The sequence below is a fragment of the Kwoniella europaea genome, chromosome 1 (genome assembly GCF_036810445.1).
Source record: "Kwoniella europaea PYCC6329 chromosome 1, complete sequence".
In the NCBI taxonomy this organism is placed as follows: domain Eukaryota; kingdom Fungi; phylum Basidiomycota; class Tremellomycetes; order Tremellales; family Cryptococcaceae; genus Kwoniella; species Kwoniella europaea.
Window position 1 is genome coordinate 3,352,627 of NC_089487.1, and position 12,745 is coordinate 3,365,371.

The 12,745-nt window shown below is 44.8% G+C and overlaps 4 protein-coding genes across 4 annotated transcripts; 2 read left to right on the forward strand and 2 right to left on the reverse strand.

Annotated features, from left to right (window-relative positions):
- Positions 1-214: 214 nt before the first annotated feature.
- V865_001272 (uncharacterized protein) lies at positions 215-1,450 on the forward strand (the record flags this gene model as incomplete). The annotated part of the gene is made up of 5 exons (XM_066225091.1): positions 215-376; positions 485-667; positions 752-837; positions 945-1,029; positions 1,127-1,450. The coding sequence occupies 5 exons, from the start codon at positions 215-217 to the stop codon at positions 1,448-1,450; spliced, it is 840 nt and encodes a 279-aa protein (XP_066081188.1).
- A 581-nt stretch (positions 1,451-2,031) lies between these two features.
- On the reverse strand, positions 2,032-4,571 carry V865_001273 (uncharacterized protein; the record flags this gene model as incomplete). Its single annotated transcript, XM_066225092.1, has 9 exons — positions 2,032-2,324; positions 2,416-2,838; positions 2,901-2,959; positions 3,038-3,056; positions 3,125-3,345; positions 3,424-3,487; positions 3,564-3,637; positions 3,715-3,931; positions 4,007-4,571. The coding sequence occupies 9 exons, from the start codon at positions 4,569-4,571 to the stop codon at positions 2,032-2,034; spliced, it is 1,935 nt and encodes a 644-aa protein (XP_066081189.1).
- An 800-nt stretch (positions 4,572-5,371) lies between these two features.
- V865_001274 (uncharacterized protein) lies at positions 5,372-9,837 on the reverse strand (the record flags this gene model as incomplete). Its single annotated transcript, XM_066225093.1, has 7 exons — positions 5,372-5,598; positions 5,672-5,767; positions 5,833-6,155; positions 6,301-6,518; positions 6,648-9,025; positions 9,098-9,690; positions 9,761-9,837. The coding sequence occupies 7 exons, from the start codon at positions 9,835-9,837 to the stop codon at positions 5,372-5,374; spliced, it is 3,912 nt and encodes a 1,303-aa protein (XP_066081190.1).
- Positions 9,838-10,831: 994 nt separating this feature from the next.
- On the forward strand, positions 10,832-12,412 carry V865_001275 (uncharacterized protein; the record flags this gene model as incomplete). The annotated part of the gene is made up of 4 exons (XM_066225094.1): positions 10,832-11,229; positions 11,337-11,817; positions 11,882-12,083; positions 12,285-12,412. 4 exons carry the CDS (start codon positions 10,832-10,834, stop codon positions 12,410-12,412), a joined length of 1,209 nt encoding a protein of 402 aa, XP_066081191.1.
- Positions 12,413-12,745: the final 333 nt, after the last annotated feature.

Below are 12,745 nucleotides of genomic sequence, written 5' to 3' on the forward strand. Positions count from 1 at the left end.
ATCACTTTCCTCTTCCCTATAGGTAGACTCACTCACTCGTTCGAGGTAGATTACAATTGTGCAATTGTCTGTTGTTCACCTTTTCTTTCCTCCTCCATCTCAGCCAGCAAAAGATAGAACCCGAAGAACCAGAGCAAGGAGACCAAGGGTCATCGAAGCGACCAGAACAGGAAATTTACAAAGAGACCCACCCCGGCAGAGGAAGCCAATCACAATGTCCTTCGACCCATTCGAAGCTCGGATGCAATTCCTCCAACTACTTCGTAAACTCAATGCTTCTCAACCTTCTATCCAGAAAGTTGTGGGATATGCTATCAAATATGGCTCGAGGTGTAGTGAGGACTTATGGGAATGCATAGTTGAGCAATGTGGGAAGGTGTGTTGGCTCTCTCTTTACCTTTTTCACTTCCTGCAAATGCATCGTTTTATAGGTATCGAGTCATGTAAAAAAGCCAAAGCTAACTTGATATCAATACCTTCGTAGGGATCATTGAACACACGTATAAACATCTTATACTTCCTCGACACCCTGCTCGAAGCTTCTCTCCCACTAGGACCTGTCGATGCTCCGTACCCTCAACTAGTGACGCAGAATTTACAGGATATAGTGGGGAAAGTAGTTCCGGATGGACGAGATGGGGTACTGAATCTACGAAGTGCAAAACAGGTGTGTCGTCTTGAACTCATCTTGTACAGCTAGCCCGTAGTCTTAATAATGCAGGAAAAAAGCTGATGTAGATGTATGGGGTAGATATTGGAAAGTTGGAGATTAAGGAGAGTTATAGACCATGATGTTGTTGAGGAAGCTCTGAGGTTTTTGGAAGGGAGGACGCATGGGTGAGTATGGTGTAATATGTCCAGTCTTATCTCATCAGACTGTCCGGTCAAAACTGGGTGAAGAATCCCTGCTCATGGTTTCTCTCCGATATGTCTGTATGTGACAGCGACGATTCATCGAATAAACGGAGTCATGAACAGGCTTTTTCGAAGAGTGAGATTCTGCGGAGGATGGAAGAAGATCGTGAGAGGGTGAGTGCGAACGCTGTTTCTCGTCCCCCATAATAGGCAATCTTCCAATGATCGATCAGAAGAACAAGGCTGACAGTTTTAAATATGCATATCACAGCATAAACGCTTAAGAGAACGAATATGGATACTACCAATCCCACCTTTACACCCCCAATCATCTCAACTCCCTACTAAACTCAAATCATCCCCATCGACTACCTCACCATTTACACCTGCCTCACCGTCCAATTCGAAACCTTCTAACGCATCGACTCCAAATCAAGGTAAGATGGCTCCTCCACCTGTACCGGTGGCCGATAAGGAGAAGACCCAAGAGAGTGAAGGAGGTGGGCTGGAAACCGCTTTGGAAGTGGAGTTCGAGCAGGCTTGGGAGGGAGTTAGTGATATTGACGAAGAGGAATTGCAGAGGATGAAAGAGTGAGTCATCCCCTCCTTAGATCGATGTTGCACATACCTGATGCCCTCGAGGGCCATTGCTGTATGAGGATGATATGCTGATCACTGTTATTCGTGTATAGAGATATGAAGTTGGCTAAATTAGATATACCGACAACAACATCATAAGGTCAACTCCTTCGTCTCTACATACATATGTTGTATAATTATGACTCATCTGTATCTTATACCACATACCATAACACATTTCATGATCATGATTCACGATCTCGCTTTCATTCGTCATGTTTCGATCTGATGTGATTGTTTGCTCATCGTTGCTGTTATGTCATTCACAAATCATTTCATCATGAAAAGATGATACGCATACCATACTGTCATATTCATGCATTCATTGTACATCCTTTAAAATAACATTATGACTGGATCCAAAGCACGCAAATCAATTAAATTATAAGGATCTACAATGAGAAAGTTCAGTCCAGTACAAACTACAGTCCTATCAACTGTCCCAATATCACATCCGTTATAGCATACCGTACTGTCAAATTATCGTCCATCAATCACACCTTTATCATTTCGGCCTACCTTGTCGTCCGATGTAGATCAGATACCTTTTTCCAAATCCCTGGATCTCCCATCAACTCCCTCACCTCCAATCCTAGCATCTTCACCCGCCTCCCTATCCCACTGAGGTTCCAGCGCCTCATTTCGATTGGTCTTGACTTTCCTCAACTCATCCTGCCTCTCCTCTTCCCTCTCTCGCGGCGTTTCTTTTGACTCTTCGTCTATTGTATGCGGCGTAGAGGGGGCGTATCGCGATTTACGTCGGAGGTATGGTCCGTACTTGTAGAATAGGAATGGCATTGGTGCGCATGCTATAGCAAGGACCGCAACGACTATTCCGGTTTAAGAGTTAGCAGATCGCACGTCTTTGATCTCGTTGCGTGTAGGAAAGACATCATAATCATCATCCCCCTCGACACTCACTAGTCCCGGCAATATGTAATCCCAGATTCCTATACATCGTCACGGCGAACAACGGGAACGCCGCCCCGAACAAACATCTCAATACAGCCAACGAAGCCAGTGCACTAGCCGCGTAGAGTGTGTAAGAGTCGATAATGTAATTGACCATACTGTTGAATATCCATAAAAAGCCAAGTCCAAAGGGTATACAGGATAAGATTGACCATATCCAATGTACGGGTGGTGCAGATGTCCATGCGAACCACATTAATCCGATAGGTAGTAGGATCGCCGCAATACATGCTAGAGGGAGTCTGGTTTCGGGAGGTGTAGGTTTACCTGGGACTGTGGCTTTCTTGTACCACCTGTCTCCTAAGGGGTTGAGAATGTTACCTAGGACTAGACCGAATCCCATTCCCAGGAAAGCTAGCCCACCTTGACCGACTGAAAGGTAGTTATAAGTCAGCAAGGGGATGAGGCGATGATGGATGAGAGGGTTGACTCACCTGACCATCCTCTGATTTCTTGGTAGATTAGAGGGAAACATGCGAAGAAGAGGTATAGACTAGATCAGACCACCAAAACCGTCAGCTTGGCTGTAATGCCTTGTTAAGAGATTGAGTATCGGTATTGATAGACCTACATTCCATATACAATTGCACCTAGTATCAATTCAGGTGAGCTTGGCCATCCTTTCTTTCAGATTCGGAATAGTATACGCCTTGCTCACCATATATTGCCAAACATCCAACGATGACTTCAGTGAAGAGCAATTCGAATGGTCTCAATAGACCAATCTTAATAATCTCAGATTTTGATTTTTTTGCTTTATCGAATTTAGCTATATACACTTCACCTTGGGACAACGTATTGAGTTGTTTGGCTTTAAGACGAAGGATCGTAGGTGCGTATGTTTCAGGCATGATCACTATAGTCGCTACTGTCACGATGCTACGACGAAACAACGGTCAGCCAGCTGAATCAAACGAGTACGAATTCTCACTACTGTAGCTCGCAAAGATAACTTACAGAGCATATATAAATTGAATCCAATATACCCATCGATATCCACATCGTTCCGTGACATATCCGCCTGGATTGGGTACAACAGGGTAAGTTAACTTCCTCGTGTAAACCAGCGTCAAGCTATGTGAATGACATTTACTTACCTACTATTGGACCGAGTACTGGACCGAGAAAGGGTGCCAAAGAGAAAATACTTGTAGCCATAGCTCTCTCGTGTCTTACATTTTTATAAATCGATGGTCAGCTCAAGTATTGATTGGCTATTTGATACGATTATAGGTCGACACGACTCACGCTGCCCACATATCACCAATTTGACCACCAGGATTGGTCAACGTGCTACTCCCCCAGAAACCAGCTAAGAATCTCATGACGAGTAACGTCCGAGTGTTGTGGGAAAGGGCCGTACCAAGGTTGAACATTGTAAAGAGAGGGAAAGAGACGTAAAAAGCGAAATTACGACCCCATATTTCCGAGATAGGTGCCCAGATCAATGGACCGAGAGCAAATCCTAAACATACATCACGAAATCAGTTATCTCATCGTGATGTGTGTGAGTTATTATCTCATTCGAGCTGTGACGTACCAAGTATAAACAAGCTTATACCTGCTGTACTCAACTCCCTACTCATTCCATACTCCGGTATTATCTCAATCACGGTCGAACTATAACTAACACTTGAGAAAGGAGGACATAATGCTGTGATACCAATCAAGAGAGTTAACATCCATCGATATTTCTTTGACCAATTGTACGGGTTCGTAGGGTCGTTAGCGGCAAAATCGACAAGGTATGGATCTGATGATGTTCCCGAGCCTGGATAGGTGTGTTTGAGTGTCGGTTCTGACCGAGAGGGAGATCGTGTGCGAAGAGGATGTAAGATGCGTTGGAGTATCGATGAGGGTGACTGAGGGGCCATCAAAGATGGTGTCGGAAGGGGTTTGGTTAAGACTGTCGTCTTATTAGGTGATCTTTCTAACTCATTCTTATTTTGATATGATTTACCGTGATTATTCGAGGGGTCTGCCGATCTTGAAGTACTTTTATCGCCAGTCGTATGATAATCATCTCCAACAGGTGAATCATCGTTATTAAACATTGTCGAAGTTGAAGATAGGGATGAAGGGGTGTCCAAATCGGTCCCAGGCATTTTCACTATATACAAATACGACTATACATCAATTCTCAGTATAGGGCAGACTTATGGATTGTGTTGGGAGAGGATAGATACAGTGGACTAAACGAGGATGATTCTATTACAAAGACTATAAACAGTTCAATTGTTCAAATCAACAACTGACGACAACGAGGAAGAAACGTTGAGAACAATCAAAGGCAAAGATCAACTTCCAGCTCACATTGAGAAGATGAATATCATTTACTCCAATGATACCTTAAAGTCGCGTATGGGATACGCTCCAGCATCTCCACTCATCGCTCATCACTCACATCGCTCGTGATTAACTTTTTTTCTTTTCCTGTCCCTTTCCAATTTCGCTCATGTCCGATAAACTTATCGGTCGATCCGAAATCAAAGGGAAGCAAGGGATCTAGTTGCCGATCATCGTGCCGAGAGCACGGTATTGGTTGAACTTGTATATAACTATGATTGTATACTAGGTCCTTTCGCATGGCCAGTCGCTGCACTTCGCTTGCTCCTGACCATTAACACACTGATGGGAATTTTTAGTTCAGGTACTGTGTATTTTGCTGATCTGTGTGGAAAGTCGAGGTAATTATAATATACGAAGTAATATGCATGATCTACTCTATCAACAATATATCAAATGTTACATGTTATAACTACATATGCAAGGTAAACAAGGCTGATCGGCAAGAGCAAGTAGGTATATACACCTCCATCATCTTGAAGCTTTACTGAGTCAAACCCATTATTCCATGCGTAGCATTCCGTCCCCATCGCCCAGTCCTCGCACCCAAGCGAAAACATCACCCCATGATCTCCTTCTCAACCGAGCTTCTCAACTTCTTATAATCCTTCTCATCGAACCTGACCTGATCACATGTCTTCATGAAATTCTCAGGTAAGAGCAAACTATCCTGAGGAAGGTTTTGTAAATACTTTAATATCGTAGTTGGGTTTTTCTGTAACCCCATTAAACGTTCTTTCGATAAAGTTAGGATGGCGAACGAAGCGATGAGAAGAAATCGGGGCCCTAAGCGTCGAAAGACAGAACTGAATCAGTGCAGCTCGACTTACTGATCAGTCACCATGCAAATCTCGCTTACCTTCAGAAACGACCGCATCTATAACTCTCAGAGTAGTGGGCCAAGGTAAACATCTGATAAACAATTGACTAAACCATCTATCGAGGAAAGATATTGCTACGGATGCGGAAAAGATCGTTGTCAGCGACTAAGCCAACATAAAGAGAGGGAAGATGACTTACGATGCAGTCCAGTCTCATTGAACAATTTACCCAACTTTGGTTCTTCCTTCATTAACAAACCCATAAATACCGACGAATCGATTCTCAACCCTGTCCTATCCTTCGAATTGGTATAGTAATCCTTCAAAACGGAATTGACTAGTCCACTCAATAACCAAAAGCTATCTTCTGCTACACAATGTATCAACAATGCTCCAGCAATCAGGGCCATCTCGGATCGATAGCCTGAAGGGGCGAAGTTGGAGTATGCACGAAGGATCAGACGGAGGTCCTGTTGACCTGCTGAGTTGGATGAAGCGAATATGGAGTGATCAGGGTATGCTCTATAAGTTTGAGACATGTCAGCAAGTAAGAGGAATTTGAAACGTTCAACGATGAGTGCAGCTGTCAGACGAAAAGCCACGGGAACGTTCGCAGGCACGGATGATCATGGTGATTTAATCTAGATATGAAATAGACTTGACTCACGCTGCAACATCCTTATCGATCCTCTCATCTTCCAAGCCATTATCATGCGCGATTAACTCCTGATACAACCCCGGTGTTCTGGCGGAAAGTGTGTTGGCCATGAACCAAGCCCATACTTTCCCTCTTAAGGACGAAGGCACGCCAGCGTCCAAAACGAGTTTACGGACCTTCTTAGGTGGGGGCGTATTGGGTGGAAGAGGTGTAGAGACGATTGAAAGCTGGTAAATTCGAAAATAATCGATATATTAGCATTGTATCTGTGATAAGAGATCTGGCATCAGATCTCGATGGACCCGACAGACCGAATGATAACCTAGAAATGCTGATTTCACCAGCATCTCACTCACCCATTTCTGTTCAATAACCCTATGATCCCCCGGCTGACTCCTACTTTGGAAAATCTCTGGTACAGGTGATCTATCTTTTAGAAATCCCCACTCATCAGTCTCCGGTAAAGCTCTAAGAGAGTTTATGGAATTTTGCGAGGTCATCGTCGACTGTCTATTCAGGTCCGGTCTTTGTGAAGCATCCGTAAATGATCCAGGAGATATAGGTGAATTGTCTTCGATTGGTGATAAAAGTACTCCGTTTGCGTTCTGTCGTTTGGGTTGGATAAGTTCGAAATCCAACCCTTCAGCTTTGACAGTTTCCTCTATAAAGTCTTTATGAGATATCGCACCTCCTCTCGAAGTGATAGACGAAGGCGTAGTAGAGCTTTTCTTAGGTGTCTTGGAGTTGATGGACGAGCTGAAGGAGAAGGAGGATGATCTGGCTGATCCAGGAATAGGTAACGATGGTGTAGAACCATTTCCATTACTTATTCCATGGTGGTGCACAGACGCAGGTGTTGAAGGGATAGGTAGATGATTGACTGTGGCGCTCGATGAGGATGGAGAGCGTGTACCTGTAGGTGGAGTTGTAGGGTTCAAGGATGATTTCCTACCACCGAAGAAAGATCTCTTCACGGAACTTGCAGACTGAGGGACTGGCGAGTTGATAGAAGGGACAGGTAACGGCGGAGTTTGATCGATTTTTATTGACAAAGCCGGTGGCGGAGGGGTAGGGTCCTTCTTTGCCCCCACACCCAAAGTCTTGGCTACAGTAGCAGAGAAACTTCGCGCCCTAGGTCGACCGACCGAGAATGGTGGACTGGGTCTAGCGAAATCGTCTTCGAGAGGCGTTCTGGGTGTAGGTGGTACAGGCGAAGTCGCGCTTCTAACAGGATGAGGATGTGGGTGAGGTGGAAACGGTGAAGCTTGATTCATCGTATCTTCATTGGCCAAGATGGGTGACGCCAAAGGAGAAGTAGCTCTTCTATGAGCATCATGAGGTGACGATGCACGGCTTTTGGAGGAAGGCAATCCTAAGCCAATGGCCTCGTGTCCGTGAGAAGAAGGGGGAGGAGTGGGAAGGACGGGCATTCCTGGGCCATTTACTAAAAAGGTGATTGGCACAGGTCCCTTTGAAGCTAGTAAATCAGCCTCCATTCTTCCAACAAGCGTGAGGCCCCTGGGTCGTTTCCCATCAAAGGTAGATCTAGCTGCATCCACTGCCTGTCGAGTAGCTGATACGCTATGCGGCGAAGAGGGTGATCCGGGTGTCCATGGAGCTGATTGATGCAGATGAGGTGATAGATTGGGGGAGTGGGTACGAGGTGGAGGAGGCACCAAGCTATGGGCAGAGATTATACCATTGTCGGTCACATCGATCTTTACTTCATTTTCATCGATGGGCAAGGGCGAAGCGAGAAGAGAATGGCCGCTCGCGCTCTTTGTCATCTCATGACCCACCGTCTCATGGCCAGCCGAAGATTGAGCATTGAATGGTTCAGCATCATGAGGTTGAGGGGTAGCGATATCCGTCGACTCTTCGGAATCATGGGTAGTACTTGCTGATCTCTGACCAGAAATGGTGGAATCAGAAGGGCTGCTTTGGTGCGCAGATATGGAAGATGAATCACGGGTAACGTGCTCATGAGCGTCATTCCCAGCTGAAGATTGCAGTTCGCTGTCATCATTCTTCGCATCGGTTGAAGGCGCAATAGCTTGATATTCTTGGTGTGATTTGAAAGCACTTTCGGTCGAATCGTTTTCAGACTCCTCCTTCTCCCTTTCTCTCATGATTCTCAACCTCAATTCCGTAGCTACCGATCTGCCACCTTGTGCGGAAGGCATATCTATCTTGTGGAAATGGGATTGGTAAGGCGTGGTGGGCGTAAGCTGGTCTGATAATTCGGGTGTGATCTGATTTTGCTCTCCTTGATTTTCCTCCTGGACTTGAATTGTACCGTTTGAATCAACATTGTGGTGATTTTGATCTGCGCGAAGGTTTTTCTTGGCCGAAGGTAATCTGAAACTCTCTGTTTGAGGACTTGGACTCAATCGATTGTCCATCGACCAAGCAGGGGACGACAGTCCTGGTGACGCACTACCCACGCTCAGTGGTGAGGGGACTTTACTAGCTGCTTTGGCAGCTCTAGATAATCTCTTCTGTTGGATTGCCAAGCTCATCCGTTTCGCTGGACCGTACATGCTCTCTCGAGCGTAGTCGTCGTAAATATCCCATTCGACGTCATCTTCGGCTTCTTCTAGATCCTGTTCATCTCCATGTTCACTTTCATCTTCGCTATGAGTCGAGGATGGACGACGGTGGAGGGACGCAGAAGCAGACCCTGTGGGTGGTTGATGAGGTGCAGTAACCGATGTAGTGGAGGGGGACTGATCGTCTAGATAGGATAAGTCAACATCATGATTAGCATAGAGTCAGCTTGAGGGTGGTATGCTTGCATTGAAATTACCTTTGAGCGCTTCGAAGCTATCAACCCTTATGCTTCCATTTCCATTCCCATGGTCATCTTCACTCTCATTACCGCCCATCATGAATCCACCTATCCCTCCGAAAGCTTCACTACTGTTGTTTGATACTATTGAACTTCTTTCACCAATCTGTTGCGGCTGCTGCTGTTGATCGAAAAATCCTTGTTGCCGATTATCCTGTGATAAGGCAGGCGAAGGTTGAGGTGAATCCAATTCGAACGGTTCCGAGATTCTCTTCAGTTCTCGTCTACTTCTTGTCACCAGATGAGATTGTAGCTCTTCTACTCCTTCAGCTTCCTCCTCTTCCTCGTCGTATTGATAGCTAGAATGTTTCGTACAGCTCGGTCGAGGTGGTGAAGGAACAGTCAAAATAGTTTTTGGTAGATCCTTGACACCGTTTGGTGGTGTACTACTTCCAGCTAAAGAGTCAAATTTCACATTCTCCCTTTCTACCCATCCTATCACACCTTCACATGATGCCAGTAAGACTTCTCCAAGATCCCGTAGTAAGATCAACTCGTCTCCTGATATGTACATTAGTTGATCGGGCGCTTCCGCAACACAGTCTGTGAGACTACAGCAAATTCATCAGCTATATACTCTTCGGAGGAGGATTGATTTGGTAGTGATGAAAGAAGACGTACGCTACCCCCTTTCCTATCCCTCCTCTCTCAGCCAAAGCTATCAGATCGTTCAACTCTCTTGGATCGAGGTATCCCATTGTCGGCAGGGGTTCGGTATTATACGGTTGATATATGAAAACTATAGATAGTTCGATTCTGATGATGGCCAAGGGGGGCTTAGCTGAGCATGGGTGCAGCGTACAACACGGGCATAGGTGTATTGAATGGTGTTCAGAGGAGAGTGTCCATGTGCAAAATATATCTAATTGACATGAACGTATGGGTTCTGACCTGACGCGTCCAGACAGACAGACAATCGACAATTTAAATCTGAAACACGAACCATACAATCAATTCACGGAATCAAACTCCATAGGGAGGTCAAACTCAAAACTATAACCTCCAGGCATGTCATTGGATCTCTCGTTGCTTTGGTGGATATCGCCAATGATTGACCAGCTTGCCCTGCACAGAATACCACCTTCATGGAGTCACCTGTCATCCCGCACCATCAAGAGTCCCCGGACAGTTCGAGATGTCTTATGTGTTCTAGCCGATATCAGATGCTATAATGACCCCTTCCCTCCTCGACAGGCCTTCATCACCAACCCTTAGACATGATCGTCATGCTGATCACTGATCAGGTATTCAGCATACCGCACTGATCATGGTCTGTCAAGTCGTGGCAGGATGGGATGGACTGATTTAGATAGATCACTGTGTGCACGGACCGTTCCTTGATGATGATACCATACTGATGAACGGACCTTTCCTTGTCATATCACTATCAATGACATAAACATTTAGCATCAACGGATCAGCGCAGATTACCATGATACTACATATATATATATATATATATATATATCAGTACTCACATTCCCTCTTTCTCTTTTCTTCTCAACGTCAGACTTGAAAATCACTCAACGCCCTGAACCGAGAACAATCATCAGTCACTGATTGAAACGACGACGAATGGTACTCTCTATATTTCTTGAAATTCACTTATACCTTGTGGTCTGTATGTATCTTCCTCATCACCTGATCATCTTAGCGCGCTTACATCGGTCTTCCTTGCTACTTAGGATATTGATGCCGAGGAAGAAAAGTCAAGCCAAGAAAGTTGAAGTAACCGACGGATTGGTGAGCCTACTCTCCGATCCCTCCGTAATCGATATCGGATCATCAGTAGGCAATCTTACCTCCAGAACATCTGCTATTGGCGCACTTCCACGAACAATAACACCGAACATTCACGAAATTGGACGAGATACTCAAGCTACCACCGGAAAATATCTGAGGTCGAAAGCACGCCATGAGCGAGAAATGAGGAGATCGGAGAGAAAGGGGACAGTAGAAGAAAAGGAACTGGAAAGACGCCAATTATCCAAGACGTATACTCTGAAACCTGCAAGCTTCGAAGGCTTGAGGATCATGGATTGGTCTCGAATCAGCGAATGTTTGGATCACGATTGCGAAGAATGCTGGTAGTGAGTGATGCTTCCCTACTGTCTTCGTTACAATTACCTCCAGTGTTTTTTCAATAATCTTCCTCAACATACGTCAGGCTGATGTGAATACATCTGAATTTGCTCAGTCACGAACAGATCAACTGTACCAATTATCGAAGACCGAGCAACTTCTCCCATCCAATCCGTTACCCCCTGGCGCTTGGAAAAGGTCTTGAAATAGGATTATGTAAAGACTGTAAGAGGGATAAATGCGATTGTTCGGTCTCAAGCGAGAATGATAGATTCTATGGTCTATCTGATAGCTTGAAGAATCCTCCTGTCATTCATCGGATTGATACCTCTCAAGGAAAGTTAGTAGAAGGCATAGTCGATATGAGGATATTTGTAGAAGAAAGCGATGGAGACGAAGGCAAAGACAAAGATGAAGACGAAGACAAGAGAGAAGGAAGAAAATCCGACACTCCTCGAGTGGCTAATGCTACCTTGAAACGTGGGTCCAAACGACGAAGACCTGTAGATGCAGATTCGGATTTTGGGGAAGACACTCGCTCTCACTGTGTCAAATCAAATATCAGTCAGATGAACCGAGTGAAGCATCGTATCATAGTAAGCATCACTTTCTGTTCTGTTCAGTCAGCCCTTTAGAGGCTCATAGATGTTAATTTTGCAGATTTCACCCAAAGATGATTCCGATATAACACTTCATTCAGGCAACGACCACAGTTATCAGGATCCCAACTCAACTTTACGAACTTCGGCCTCCTTGGTCAGCGATTCTGCTCTTCCAGGTACATCCACTGCGGAGAATGATCACCTTGACTTGCCATCGTCAACCTCTACGATTCCTTCTACCTCTACCAGGACTCTTGCCAGTGACGAGCCAAACCGCTCGGACTTTGCATCATTAGATTCAATAGATGAAGTGTTTGGGAGCTCAAACATTCCAACTTGCACTTCTACAAACGGTTATGCCCCAATACGACATCACGTTCCTACTACAGCCCAGTTGTAGGTAACTCGACTGAAAAACAAACTTAGAGATCAGGGCGAGCTAATTGACAAGATGATGAAAGACAAAGAAGTTATCATGGCCAAATTAGGCCAGGTGTTTATGGAGAGAGATGAGGCGGTCAAAGAAAGGAACGAGTTGGCTAAAGAAGTTGATAGATTAAGAGAAATCTTAGGGGATAAGAAGATGTAGTTGTTCGAAATGAGGGAGTCTGAATTCATGGGTAATAGTATGACGTAAATATAAGATACGTTCCATAGGCCGTCGTGAATCCAGAAATTATGGTATAAGTAAAGTACGAATGGAAGGAAAACAGTGCATCTGGAAGTGTATACATAAACAGGGTGTAGGAGAACGAGTCGGATCAATCAACGAGAGCGAGTGATGTTACCTGTAAATGTTATATATAAACATAATATCCATATCTTAGATGACATGTATGTAATCAAGGACAGATACAAATATACCTATTCAGTTGACCGGTTCCTTCTGATAAAAGTTTCGAATGAATAAGGCGGGATGTGT